The following is a 13,947-nucleotide window of genomic DNA, read 5'->3' on the forward strand; positions in this document are numbered from 1 at the left end:
TCAACTCAAGCTTTCGAGATATATTAACGATTTTTTAATCATCCGAACCTAAGCTGCATTAAAGGTTCATGATTTGTTTTATTATCGCTTAACAGTAACGGCAAGTAAATATTAAAAAAAAAAAAAAAAAAAAAAATTCTAGGATGATTTTTTTCCCATTGTAATTCCGTTTAAAATTACGAAAATTTTAAATATTCTTAACTTACTAACGTCACATCTTTCATTATATTTTTCAAAAGATTTGATTCAGGCACATTTTTAACTGGTGTTTGCAACTTTGTTTAAAATCCCTAAAACGACTGTATGATATGTATTTTTAAATTGTACATTGTGTAGTTTTATTATACTATATTATATTATATATATTATACTACTATATTATATTATACTATTATTACACTATATTATATTGTATACTAGCCTCCTTCGCTCATCTTTATGTTCGTCAAAATTTTAATAATTAAATATTTTATGTAACTCCTATTTTAATAGCTTCTTCATCAAAATATTTTAAAGCTTCAAATTTTGATAGTCATATAATTCACTTATACTGTTATAAAGGCCTTCAGTCATAACGTAATATGAATCTCTCTCATTTTCTGTTAGCTTCCGTAGAATTTATGCTTTAAATTTAAGTGGAAATGATTAATCTGCAATTAATATAATAATATTTTTTACTGAAACAAAGCATTTTTTTAATAATATGATTACTGATAATAGAGTCACTGAGCGTTTAAACTTTATGGGCACTAAAGAATATCTTTTTTTAATTTATGTAATATCTCAAGAGTTTGTCAACAAAATTTTCTCAGATTCATCATGAGCAGATCGATTCATTAACATTGTTTCATTTTAAATGCATCCAACATTAAGAAAATAAGCAGAATCGTTTGGAATAATCGTTCGAAAGTATATTCAGCCTACCCTCGTTAACATGGGGAACAAAACTACTTAAAAAGCGATATACTTAAAACTATAATATAACTAACTAAAAATATAACTGATATAAATACAATTAATTAAAAAAGCACACAACTAACCTAAAAACATTTTATTTACAGTGTGTAGCTGAAATAAAACAAAATAGCAAATCAGTTGTCAACAATCAGAACACAATACGCATGCGTGAATTTTCAACACCAGTTATGGTATCTCAAATGCGCGAATTTTCTATGCCAGTTGAGGTAACGCTACGCAGAATAGAAATTTTTAATTTCCTTCCTTCCTTCTGTTTTGTTTTAATTCAAAAGTACAACAGAATGAATCCGAAAAATGGATTAATTAATAATGTTTAATTTTAAATGCATCCAACATTACAAAAATAAACAGAATCGTTTGAAATATTCGGTCGAAAGCATGTTAACCCTACCCTCGTTAGCGTAGGGGGAAAAAAACTGCAATCTTACTCATTTGGCGGTGGGGAAAATGGAAGATTTTTTGGCGGGAAAGTTAGTTTTTAATTAATAATTAAAATTCTAATTAAAAATTCAAAAAAAAGGGACCCCAGGTGCACATTTCCGACCTCCAAGGTATATATGTACCAAATTTGGTAGCTGTAGGTCAAATGGTCTGGCTTGTAAAGCGTCAACACACACACACACACACATTGAGCTTTATTATTAGTACAGATTATTGTTTATCATTCTATTCTCAATAACGTAACGCCATCATGCACAGTCTCATAATGCATTATTATTTAACATTCTATTCTTATATAGCTTAGTGTATGAGACGTAAAATCTCACAATGCATTATTGGTATCTTTTCTTATATAGTTTAGCGTAAGTGAGATACACTCTTAAAATATATAATATGGTACCATTCTATTCTTTTATAGCGTAACATGGTTGCTTTAAGATATTTCCGTATTTGGAAATACATTTGCAATTCTTCCATTTTTGTAAGAATGTTTAAAAAATTATCAGATAATTTCATTGGCACTCTTCTCCTAATCTATCGGGATGGTAAAATTTTAGAAAAGATTTCCACTCGATATAAGATGTTGTTTGTTTGAATTTTTTAATTCCCTATTTTGGAATAAAATGGCTTATTCATATAAGTATACGTTCTTTTATTATTGTAAAAAGTACTCCAGTTCACCAAACAAAATACTCATCTTATAATTTTCATTACGTATTTATGGTGATTCAAAAGGTTTTATTTACTGACGTGGAAGCGTGATTTTTTTTCTAAGTCAATGAATCGAAAATTCGATCGGAAATACGAAATTCGTGACTCGATGAAAAAGAAGTTACTTTCTATCTTCTATTATGTGCAGGTTGAATGGAGTTGTTGCCGGATTGGAGTTGCATTTTTACACATGTCCGTATATTCGGTTAGAAAAGCAATCAATATCTTTCTCGTATTTATTCAATACTTAAATAAGTTATCTGTCTGCCATTGATTCAACTCGTTCTAAAAAAAGATTAGTTATTAATTAGAATCAATTATTTTCAAATTTTAATCTTCGAATACAGAATTTTCATGTCTTGTTTAATCTAGAACGCAATAAACTAGCAGTATAATGTAATTTTCATTTCTTGTTCTTAATTTAGATACTTGTGCGTGAAAATTCGGAAATATAGCTAGCATTTTAAATCCAACTGCAGTGACCTCTTAGGATAAGGTTTAGGAGTGAGTTGGAAAATTTCGTTGTAAAGGATTTCAAGTTACTCTAATTAGGATAGCTTAAAGGGAAGAAGCAAGTTTCTTAATCGTGTATGGGTATGTATGTTTCCTATCTATGAAAGGGAAGAATGCTTAGTATCTGATGATTGGAATAGGCTGGATTTGGAGAAGCTTCTTGACAAAGAATGGGAATTTTTGGATGCAATGTTCAGTTTTATTAGTTTTCCTGCTATTATATATGACATTTCATTTTCTGTATTATACAATGAAGTTTGTGTTGTAAAATTCGAATTTTTTTCTGATTTTATTCTGCAATTTTGGGGTTGAGAATATCAAAGTAGAATAAGCACTTACTAGTACAAAAAGTCTTTGTTTTTTAGTGAGAATGCGGAAGATTTGTCGTTCAAAAGAAGGATTGATTAAACAAAGTTTGTTACAAAAACTATCAGCATTCTACTTTTATTCTAATTTTCCTTAGACATTTTCAGGAGAAAAATTAGTGTTATGTCATAATGCAATTTAATACAACATATAATCAAAAGTTATATGACTTACACGTTTGTGTTAGTTATGTTCATAATATAATTCATATCTTAAAAATAAATCTGCTTCAGAAGATTCTGAGATACTTGTCAATAAATTGCAAAAGAATAGCTTGAAACACCTTATATATTTACATTTACTTCTGTATTTTACTTTACTTTTCCATGAATTTTATTTTTCCATGTGTTCTCTCTAGGTGATATGTCAGAAAAAAATAAATCCTCCATTACCATGCACGATGTAGATCCTTCAGCTTTGCAGCTTCTAGTTGATTTCGCGTACACTGGAGAAGTACTTATCTCGGAAGACAATGTACAGGTTAGCATCTATTTTCTTTTATAAATACCAAAATGGTATGCATATTAATATATAAATGAATGTAATTTTAAAAGCAATGCTTAAAGAAATGTAAAGAATCCTAAAGAATGAAAACAATAATGTGCAAGAAAAATCTTTACTTCGTTTCAAATAAATCTAAAAACACTTTTTTAATTCATCTAAATAGAAATGTGTAATTTTTGAAATTTCATTGAGTTTCACATCTAATGAGTAAAAATATTCTTTGTAATTAAATAATATTCTTAGTGAATAAATGATATCCTAAATTTAAAGATAAACCCTAAAATTTCAAAGTTAATAAGCTAAACAAATTTATTAACAATATTTATTGATTTGAAAGCTCAATTTATAGATTTTTTTTGGGGATTCATAATAATGTGTAACAGTCATAATCATCCATCATTCAACCAGGTGGCGCTGTAACGACATAAAGAAGTTAATCTCCCACAAGAAAATAGGTCCCATGACGGGTACACCTACCAGCAATGAAGGTTTAGCAATGGACTTTTTTTTTCTTTATAATGTATCGTGAGTAGGCCGAAATTGAAATTCTTTCTACACTGCGGACGACTCTTTAAATAATTTATTGTAGATTTGTACTCCAATACTGTAAGGGAAACACTCTGTTTTCCCAGCCTAAACCAAAATTTAAAGAAAACTCAAAAGTATCATTTGAAAAAACGGAGCATGTTAAAAGTTTTAGGCTTTATTGATTTATCTCCATTTTATTTTTAAAATTTACTTTAAATTATGTAGAAGCAATAAAAGGCGCACACACACATACAAAAAAAAATGTTTTGAATGCCATCGTAACGCAAGCATATATCCTATAACTAAAACAATGCGAAGTATTGTTATAAAGTATATATAACTAATATTTTATTAAAAATAGAAAAAAAAAAATTCTATTGAAATTTTATTTTTAATCTGAAAAGCAAACTTTCTAAATTTTAAAGCGGTTAAAATTAGTTTTTATGCAATATTTCACAAAACAGTTAAGAAAGAACGGTATAATTTCGATTGATTTTTAATTAAAATACATATATAATTCGAAAACCTGCTCTTATTGCGCTCTTATTACCCAAGAAGTAACTATGCGTTGAATTCCGTTATGTTATATTCATCAATTTGTCTTACAAAGCATTTTGAATTATTTTGTATGTCGCTTGCGGCATTCAATCTAAATTGAGTTACATTAATTTAAAACATAAAGATAAGATAAAATTAAAATTTATTTTTGATTAAAAATTCAATAAGATTCGAAAAGGCTGCTCTTAGTACCCAAGAAATAACTATGTGCCAAATTCCGTTACACTATATCCACGATTTGTCTTACGAAACGATTTGAGCATTTTTGTATGTCGGTTTCAACCTGTAAATTCTGTAAATCGCCAACCTGTAAATTGAATTACATTCATTTAAAACATAATAATATAAAATGATAAAATGCCATTTTAATAATCAAAGTTATGGTTTATTTCGTTCCCTACTTTATTTCTCTTAAACTCATGTTCCTATGGGATATGGATTTTAAAAAATAAGATATGACTTAAAAGTTTGAAGAAATCTTGTCATAATTAAGAAAATTTGCTTTCCATCAAGATGTCTTCTCAAATTTCCTCGATCAAGGCAGTTTATAATAGCGTCATCTTCAAATTCCCAAATGGTAACTCTTCACTAAAGATGTCAGACGTTGCGGTAGATAATCGCCTTCGCGAGATGAAAAAAGAACATCTGAATAGTAAAATAAAAGGAATAAGTTGACTATTGTGGCATTTTTTTAAAATTTTATAGCCAAATAAAGATAAAATAAGAAAAAAAAAATCAAGTATTTAATCTCTATATTTCTAAATATTGTATACATTCTGGAGAAATGGTGAAACTAGGAAATTCTGTTTTCAAATTCTGCTCAGAGTATTTTCAGAAAGGACATAACTTTTAAAAGATCGTAAACAGAGGTGGATTTCAGAATAGGCAGCTGCTTAGAGCCGCTGACAAATCAATTTTAAAATTGAGTTTCCTTAGCTGACAAATAAATAAATTTATTTAAAAATATACATTTTTTAAAAAACAGTAAGGTAATTTTAAAGTAAAAGTGTTGACACAATGGCTGAATGAAAAATTTATTTACTTTGGAGTTAGTGAATCAAAGAAAACAAACTTCGTTAACCGTAAGTTTCACTGTGGCAAAAGGTAATGTGACTAAAAGATTTGTTGAAACAATGAAATTAATTTAATTTTCATTTCAATAATGAGAAGTATTGTGGTAAATTATAAAAAATAGTTTCAAAAAATTATTAAAAATAAAGGGAATAAATTATTTGGCAATTAAACTAACTTCATTAAAAAGGCAATTTTTAAAATTTGAATATTTTGCTAAAACCATTCTTATTTTCAAAAAATATTGTTGAGGAACCCCAAATTTTATTTAATTTTTAATTTATTAAAAATTTTATTAACTTTTAGATTTTTAAAAGTTTGCAGTGATTTTTCGTTCGTTATGAAGAGCGAAGGTGCCTAATTTTTTATCAAAATTGAATAAAAATTGTAGATTTGTGTAAGGAATACACATACATTGCTTTATATAAAGAGGGAACTAGCTTGCTTTACTCAACAAATTTATTTTCGGGAGAACTTTTCTATCTAATTATTATGATTCATAGTTATTTGCAGAACTGAATGAATATTTCTCAACTGACGAGAATAGATCTCGAAATTTTTGCCGGAATTATTTAAATCTCGAATTGAATCAGCTCCTAAACAATTTCCAACATTCAATCTACAACAAAGAAATTTTAAAATTGTGAAGAGGAAATTCTTTAGAATATAGAAATTCTGAAGAATCCTTAGCTTCAAGAATTTTTCAGCTATCTTCAGTTTGAGTGTAAAATGTAAATGGTTGCATATACTGTACGAGTAATTTTGTCTGTGAATAATACGTTGCACCATCTGTCGTCGGCTTCATGCTTTAACGTTGTCATAATATTGTAATGTTGAGGGAGTACCCACCACCCTTGTCAGCAGCCAGTCTACCCACCAGCAAACAATACCACCTGCGCAGATATAAAACACACACTGAGAGACACACACCTGCATTGATTATAACAATAGCATTCTATTTTTTTACAAAATTAAGTAGCCAATTGGTTATTGTGATATCATGTTCTTGAGTACTGAAGAGATCATTTTATATCTTCAATGAGATTAAACCTCAAGATGTCACAAATTATTCATGTTACAGCAATTGCATACTTTCTTTATGACACTTAACTGAGTAACACATTTTCATTTTGTAAATATATTGAATTGTATGCAAATAGCATGTCTGAGATATATTTTATACTGTTGCAGGGACTTCTTTTTCTGAAATTGTTTCTAAAATTATTAATTAGAAAAAATGACACTTTGTTGTAACATGAATTTTGAAGCTGTTATTTCCTTAACATGAATAATTATATAGCATAAGTATTAACAAGCAACCTAATTTATTTATTTTATATTATTTTTACAGTTCTTCTTGATATGCCTTTAGAAAGTCAGTTTTTCATCTCCCCAGTTAAAAGGAAATGGAAGCCAAGTTCTGCACCTGTTGCTCTGGTTCCTTCACCTTTTATAAATTGTAGAACTCGCTGCGGCTGCCCTTATGCAAACCATTTGGTGATGATTGTAGGCCCAGTTTTAAACTAAATAATTCTCAATCAGGGCATAATGGGCTGCTAATTATAACACTGCTATTTACTCAATGGCAAAAGATCAGTTTAGTTGCTAGAACTTAGATGCTTTTTATATAGAAATAAATATAAGCCATAGATACCCAAGCAAATATTAATTCTAATATAAAGTTACTTAGAATGATCAAAAATGAGTATCTTTATCATGTAATAATAAAAAATATTCGACTTTCAGTCCGTTTTTTGATTGCCTAAAACTGTCCTTTCATTTTGCTTTCTTTATTCGCAGGTTTTACTTCCCGTTGCAAGCCTTCTGCAAGTCCAGAGTGTCCGGGAAGCATGCTGCAAGTTCCTTCTACGGCAGCTCCACCCCTCCAACTGCCTGGGAATTCGAAGTTTCGCGGATGCTCACTCGTGTGACGAACTTCACAGGAAATCCCACAAATATGCCCTGCAAAATTTCCAAGAAGTGGCCCTCACGGAAGAATTTCTTTTACTGCCCTTTTGTGAGGTATATATATGTATATTGTACATGTATTCTTTAAAGCTCGTTCACACTGCCGCGTTGAAGTCACAGCAACGAAGGAATAACATGATTATTCTTTAGTTATCACATGACAACAAGATACAGGGAGAATAGGATAGTTTATTTTATTCGTTAATTCTTCATTCGTACATCTTCAAATAGAAAGATAGATTTATAGTTAATGACAACAAGTAAAGTAGCGACTTATGGGTAAGGGGATATACAGGTGGTTTTTCAAAATAATCAGAGACACCACAAATGAATACAAGAATCTTTCTTAATAAAGCGATGAGCCACCATTGGTATCTAATACGACTTGGATTCGTCCAGGAATCGAATCATACTTGTACTGCAAAGTGTGAAGAGGAATACTGCACTGTTCTTCAAGGAGATATTGTGAAAGTTCCTGGGAAGATGCCGGTGCATTATGGTCTCTAAAGTAGACCATAATGGTTCGATTATATTGATATCGGATGACTGTGTGGGCCAAAGCAGATGTTTCATTTCACCCTCGTGTTCATCAAACCACGATTATATCGCTTAGGAGTTTTACCACCTTGGAAAATTCCATGTCTTATTGGAAACAAAATTTGCATCATAGGATGGACTTGTTCAGCCAAAACTTCCCTATACTTCCTCTATTCCAGTGACTCTTCCTTTCAGGGCCACGATTGGGCCAACAAAAAGCCACAACACGGCTGCCCATTCCATGATATATCTTCCTCCATGCCTGATAAATGGAAAGAGACAATCATGATCATAAGTTTGTGCAGGTATTCTCCAAAAGTGTACCCGTCTTGTTGTGGTGAAATGTATGAAAGATGATTTGTCTTGCCATGTAATTGTCTTACACGTATCAATCGACCAGGTTTTTATGGTTATGCTACCGCTGTAGACGACGTTTAACATCTGTGACAAATGACTTAGGAATTAATACTCTGGCGTAAATATTCTGTTTTTGAAGGTCCCTTTTAGCTGTAATTATTGACGCTGGATATTCCAGGTGCTGATTGAGCTCTGCAGTCACCTTAGCTGCCGCAGTTTTCTTTTTTATAGATATCCGCTTCAATATTACAATCCACTTCAATATCCATTGTTCTCTTTCACTCAGCTTCTCTTTCCGCTATTTCGTTTTCCAAGCTGTGTGTACGCTACTTTCATGTTCGTCATGACTTTAGAAATCGCAATTCAAGTGTCTAAAATCTGGGATGTCTCAGCTGGTCAGACTCCTGAAATTTGTCATTTTTGAAAGCCTGTGAGGTCTGGCATTTTACGCTTTGGCGAAAATCCGCCTTCTTTAAGTTACCTCATATTGCCCTGATATATACTTTTTACGCAAAAAGTATTGGTTGCTAGGATTATATTTTAATGTTCGTGAAGCGTATCCTTAAATATTACTTTTCTTCATTGGCTTTTCCATTTTTTTCATAACAAAGGCGCTTTGAAAATAAAATATTAATACGTTTACAAAGGGGATTCATGTTGTAGAAGTCAATGGCAAATTTCACAAATTACAATGTATGGGTGTATGAGAGAAAATATGACCCCGAAGAATAATATATAATCTAGTGAATGAATAAAACTAAAAATAAAATGAAATGTTGAATGGCTCATTAACTGTAACCGATAAATTGTAGAAAATACTAACTGTTTCCCTTTCTAACACATTCAAACAATCTCAGTTTTGATTTGTGAATATACTTAGTGAAATAATTATGCGTATAAAACTGCTAAGGGAGATTACAGTATTCCAATTCAAGCATCATTAAACTCGTGACCGGCTTCTCACCCTCGTGTCCGTTCTGTGCTCTTCTTTAAACTATTTATCAAATTCATTCCTCCCCTTCGTTGATATATTTCATGGCATTGTAAATTCTTTTTGTAAATCATTCCAGTATCTTTAAAAAAATTAGGTATGATTAATAATGACATGATATAAAATGAGCCATCTTGAAATAAAGCATCCAATCAGAAGAAATAAAAGATTTCATTCTATTATAGAATATTCTTTGGGGACAGGTTAATTACTTTCAAATATCACGCGAAACTGCGACTCAATTAATCTTGTTACAAGGTAACGCTTTTTTAGTTCTAAAACCGATTGTAATAATTATTAATTATCTTTATGAGAAGAAAAACTGACACTCGTCCATATAAAATTAATTGTTCTTAAATTAAATTGAAGTACACTCCCGATTATCCGGTTCGTGACTATCCGGCCTAGTTTTCTTTTATCATAATTAAATGAGGAAAATACGGCTACGGAATCTGCTAAGACATTGGAAGTGGCGTCCATTACGATCCTCCTACGTGTCGTGTGCAAAATACCAGCTGTGACATGAAAAGAGCAGCATTCTGCTCGTTGTTCATATTTCGTTAGTGTGTAATGGACCTCAGTTGTTGACTTTGTGCCTGATTATAACAGCACGGTACATTCAGTATTCATAAATTGACATTCTATGTGGTTTGAGATAAATAGAGGGCTTAGTATTCAATAATAAGCCAGAAAATACGTATCATCACAATGAATTTTGGTATAAAATCTTTGTATTACTGGCAAAGAAATGAATTCACAGAACTCCGGCCTATCCGGCTTTTTTGTTATCCTTCCTGCCCTTCTGCCATATTAGGCTGGATACTCGGGAGTTTACTGTTTATACAAATTAACACAGTTTTAAAACTACACATATAATTTATATGTTTAAGAAAACAAAGATGTTGTACGTAAAATTATATAATTGATTAAAAAAATGATATTTTATGAGATCAAGTTTACAAGAATAGTAGAAATTTCATACTTGTATACATCGAAAATAAATCGAACTTGATTTATTGATCTGTTGCAGTTTCTATATGTTTCATAAAATTTATATGTGCCGAATAAAACTGTATGCACAAAAAATTATATATTATACCTATTATGACAAAAACAGAAAAAAATTTCAAAAGCAAAAAATTCTTGAAAGGCATGTGATTGTTTACTAAAAAGCAATAATGACATGTCGGTGAGTCATATATTATTCTTAACTTCTGCTCTATAAATTTCGATTCTAACGAGCAGATGTTTACTTTAAATTCAGTATAATATTAGATTTCTTGTTGCGAGCAAGGCTCATAAATGGGAATCATAAAGCGGGAAAAAGAAGTGCAGGTAAATAAAAGACGTAGAAAGCAAAATGATTGGAGGAAAAAATGCGAAATTTCGATAAATACGATTTCAATATTTAAAAAAATCATTGTCCTTCGTACAATTTCAAAACAAATCGCTTTTGTACTTAAAATTTTTTTCTTTAACTTAAAAAAATTAACTATACAGAACAATTTTTTAAAGAAATTGGTGAACATTTTGCATTACGTTTTTATATCTATCGAAATACTTATATGTTAAAATTTCTATATATCGAATTTCACCTCAATAATCTGTAAGTTCGACATCTAGCAGTTCGATTGTATTTAATTTTAAATCAACTACACTAGAGAAGAATTTATTAATTTTCGATTGTATTAATTTTAAATACTGTTACGAAATTTCCGGGTTCGTTTGGATAGTGGAAGTATATGGTGTGGAGAACGCTCAATCAGCAGGCGGCAGTAGAAAATAAAACAACGACGTTTATTGACACGAAGACACACAGGACAGCACAAAGGAGACAAATATATACAGCATAGAGAAGACAATTATCTTCAGCCGACATGCGCACACAACAAGACTCTACTACAGACAGTAGCGCACAGCTTAGTTCCGCACTAGCTTGACTCCGTCGTTGCTCTGCTAATCTTTGGAAGACTCGTTCTTCACCGTCGATTCCGACTACCCCCCCCCCCGGCAGCTGCAGACTGCCTCCTTTTGTAGGTCTCAGGAGGCGGGGCTAGAAGCCTCTCATCCAATCAGGAACTTCCGAGGCGTATCTCGGTTCCCAATGGACGGATCGGGAAATTTCTCGATGTTTCGGATATAATTTATTTTGGGGCCAAAGTCGCCAAATTCGTCGCCAAGTCACCAAATGGTCGCCAAGTTTATCGCCAAGCTCTGGGACCTCCGACGCGACATCCGGACTCCGTCCAATACAGATGACTGTAAAACATTCTTTCTGATGATGGAACCAACTATGCTGGGAAGCAGCATCACAGATTCGTAACAATACTAATTCGAATGTAATTAATTTTAAATCAACTATACTAGGAAAAGCACTTGGAAAACTGATTTCAAATTAAAGATAAACATATATTAAGCCTCTTATGCACTTCGTCATGTATCGTATTAAAAAACACACCATTAAAGTAAACATGCCTAACATAAGCAAATATTGTGTTCATAAAGATAAATGCTAACCTGTTACAGAAGACCTATTTTACCTGACAGTTTTATGTATTAAATATTTCTTTCCAAAATTGAGAAAAAACAATGGTAATATTTTGATCTTATGCTTTCTCTAACACTTCAATAAAATGCCACTAATACAAAAGTCTTTCTCTATTGAACCTCGTTCCCTAGTTCCGAACACCTGTTAGACCATGTTATATGGTGATGAGTCATTCTCCCATGTTGAAACCTTTATGTTTTCAATACATGATTTATTTTCTACATGCTCCTAAGTATCAGCATAGTATTTTTCTCCTCAATGTACTGTTCGCTTGTTCTCTATATGTAGAAAACTATAACATCCTGTAATTTGGTGGTGTTTGTATGATTCTCTATGGTCTACTCTTTCTATAATCCGGCAGGTGTCAGGTCTTATATTATCGGATTAGAAAGTATTTACTGCATTGGGTTTCGTCGCATATTTAAAAAGATTTCATACAAAATTCAATAAATATATAATATTCTGGTGCAAAAATCCTACACTAAATTTCTTTTATCTAACTAAGTTCCCTAGAAGGGTACCTCAAAAATGAGAATAAGTAACTCCTGGCCTAGTGGTTCTAGTAGAAATGGTGTGGGACTGGCTATCCCCCTATTGATAACAGGATATGCCTCATACTGGATGGGTTATACCGTGGTCGGATTCCCTCAGTCCCCGTCATTTCTGCCTCAGTGTTCCTGTCATTCAAATTTATCCGAATACTTTCGGACGAGGCCAAGTCGCCTATTTTTGTAAAATAATTCGATGCGTTTTTGAATTGTCGCATTCACATACTTACACACATACATTCTTTTCACTGCCATTTGATTTACAGTCACTACAGTAATTGTCAATATAAAGGGTCCTTAATGCATTTAATTATTCTAAATTAACCAAAACTTAGAGTAATTGATACATTTTTCTACTTTGAGGCATTTCAAAACTACTTTGAAACTTTCTACTACTTTCTACTACTTTGAGGCTACAGAGAGAAACGGCCTGATAATAAACCCATTTAGAGATTTGAAGCAAAATTTATTACATGTCTATAATTCTAATAATAAAACCATATATCAAATTTCATCTATCAAGTCCATCTTGTTTTTGAGAAATTGTATTCACAAACAGATTTCTCGCTGACGATTTTCCTACAAAACGTGATAGAAATCTGCAATTTTAATGTAAAGATCAAATATTACATTGCATCTTGCGCGATATCAATTGCTTTTTGAATTTTTTGAGATACCATGTAGGTGGTCCTACAGATAGAAAGCGATAATTTTAACAAGATGCAATTTTTTTTCGGTGGGGGGGCGGACTCGGATGCCATACCATACCATGATTACTACACTTTTATTTGCTATATATTGCGTACGAATAATTAAAAACTTACATTAAAAGGTAAAAAGTTATCATATATTTAAAAGATATATTTTAAACTGGACGTTGGATTTTTCTTTTTGCCACACAATGACACTGCTGTTCTTTTCCCTGTAGATACTGATGTCTTTTTTCTTCTTACAGGTTCGTGATTTAATCGCTAGTGATCAATTGAATGTTGTATCCGAAGAAGTTGTCTACAAATCCATCGTCACGTGGATCCGACATGATGCGTCGACGAGGGAAAGGTATCTCGGGAAGGTGAGGATTTTTTTTTTCATATTTTTTTTATTCCTTTTCCGATGATATTCTTTTTAAACATTAATTTAAGGCCGAAAGATATGGTTATTTATTATTTTTCAAAATGAAAGCATATTTGTGATTAGTAAATAGCTCAAATAAGATTAATTGAGTTATATTTTCATTAACGATTATAGTGTCGATTCAATACATTGATACCGATTCATTGTTACTTATCGCAAGAAGTTGCCTAGAGATCTATCGTCACATGGATGTG

General features: G+C 31.4%; 1 protein-coding gene across 3 annotated transcripts in view; it reads left to right on the forward strand.

Annotated features, from left to right (window-relative positions):
* LOC129980985 (kelch-like protein 17) overlaps positions 1-13,947 on the forward strand; it is a 141,956-nt gene that overhangs the window by 110,314 nt on the left and 17,695 nt on the right. For all 3 annotated transcript variants that reach the window (XM_056091548.1, XM_056091549.1, XM_056091550.1), the window contains exons 3-5: positions 3,368-3,489; positions 7,471-7,692; positions 13,575-13,691. In XM_056091548.1, coding sequence (XP_055947523.1) covers positions 3,368-3,489; positions 7,471-7,692; positions 13,575-13,691 — 461 coding nt within the window. The remainder of the gene's footprint in view (positions 1-3,367; positions 3,490-7,470; positions 7,693-13,574; positions 13,692-13,947) is intronic.

This window comes from Argiope bruennichi, chromosome 8 (genome assembly GCF_947563725.1).
Source record: "Argiope bruennichi chromosome 8, qqArgBrue1.1, whole genome shotgun sequence".
Classification (NCBI taxonomy): Eukaryota; Metazoa; Arthropoda; class Arachnida; order Araneae; family Araneidae; genus Argiope; species Argiope bruennichi.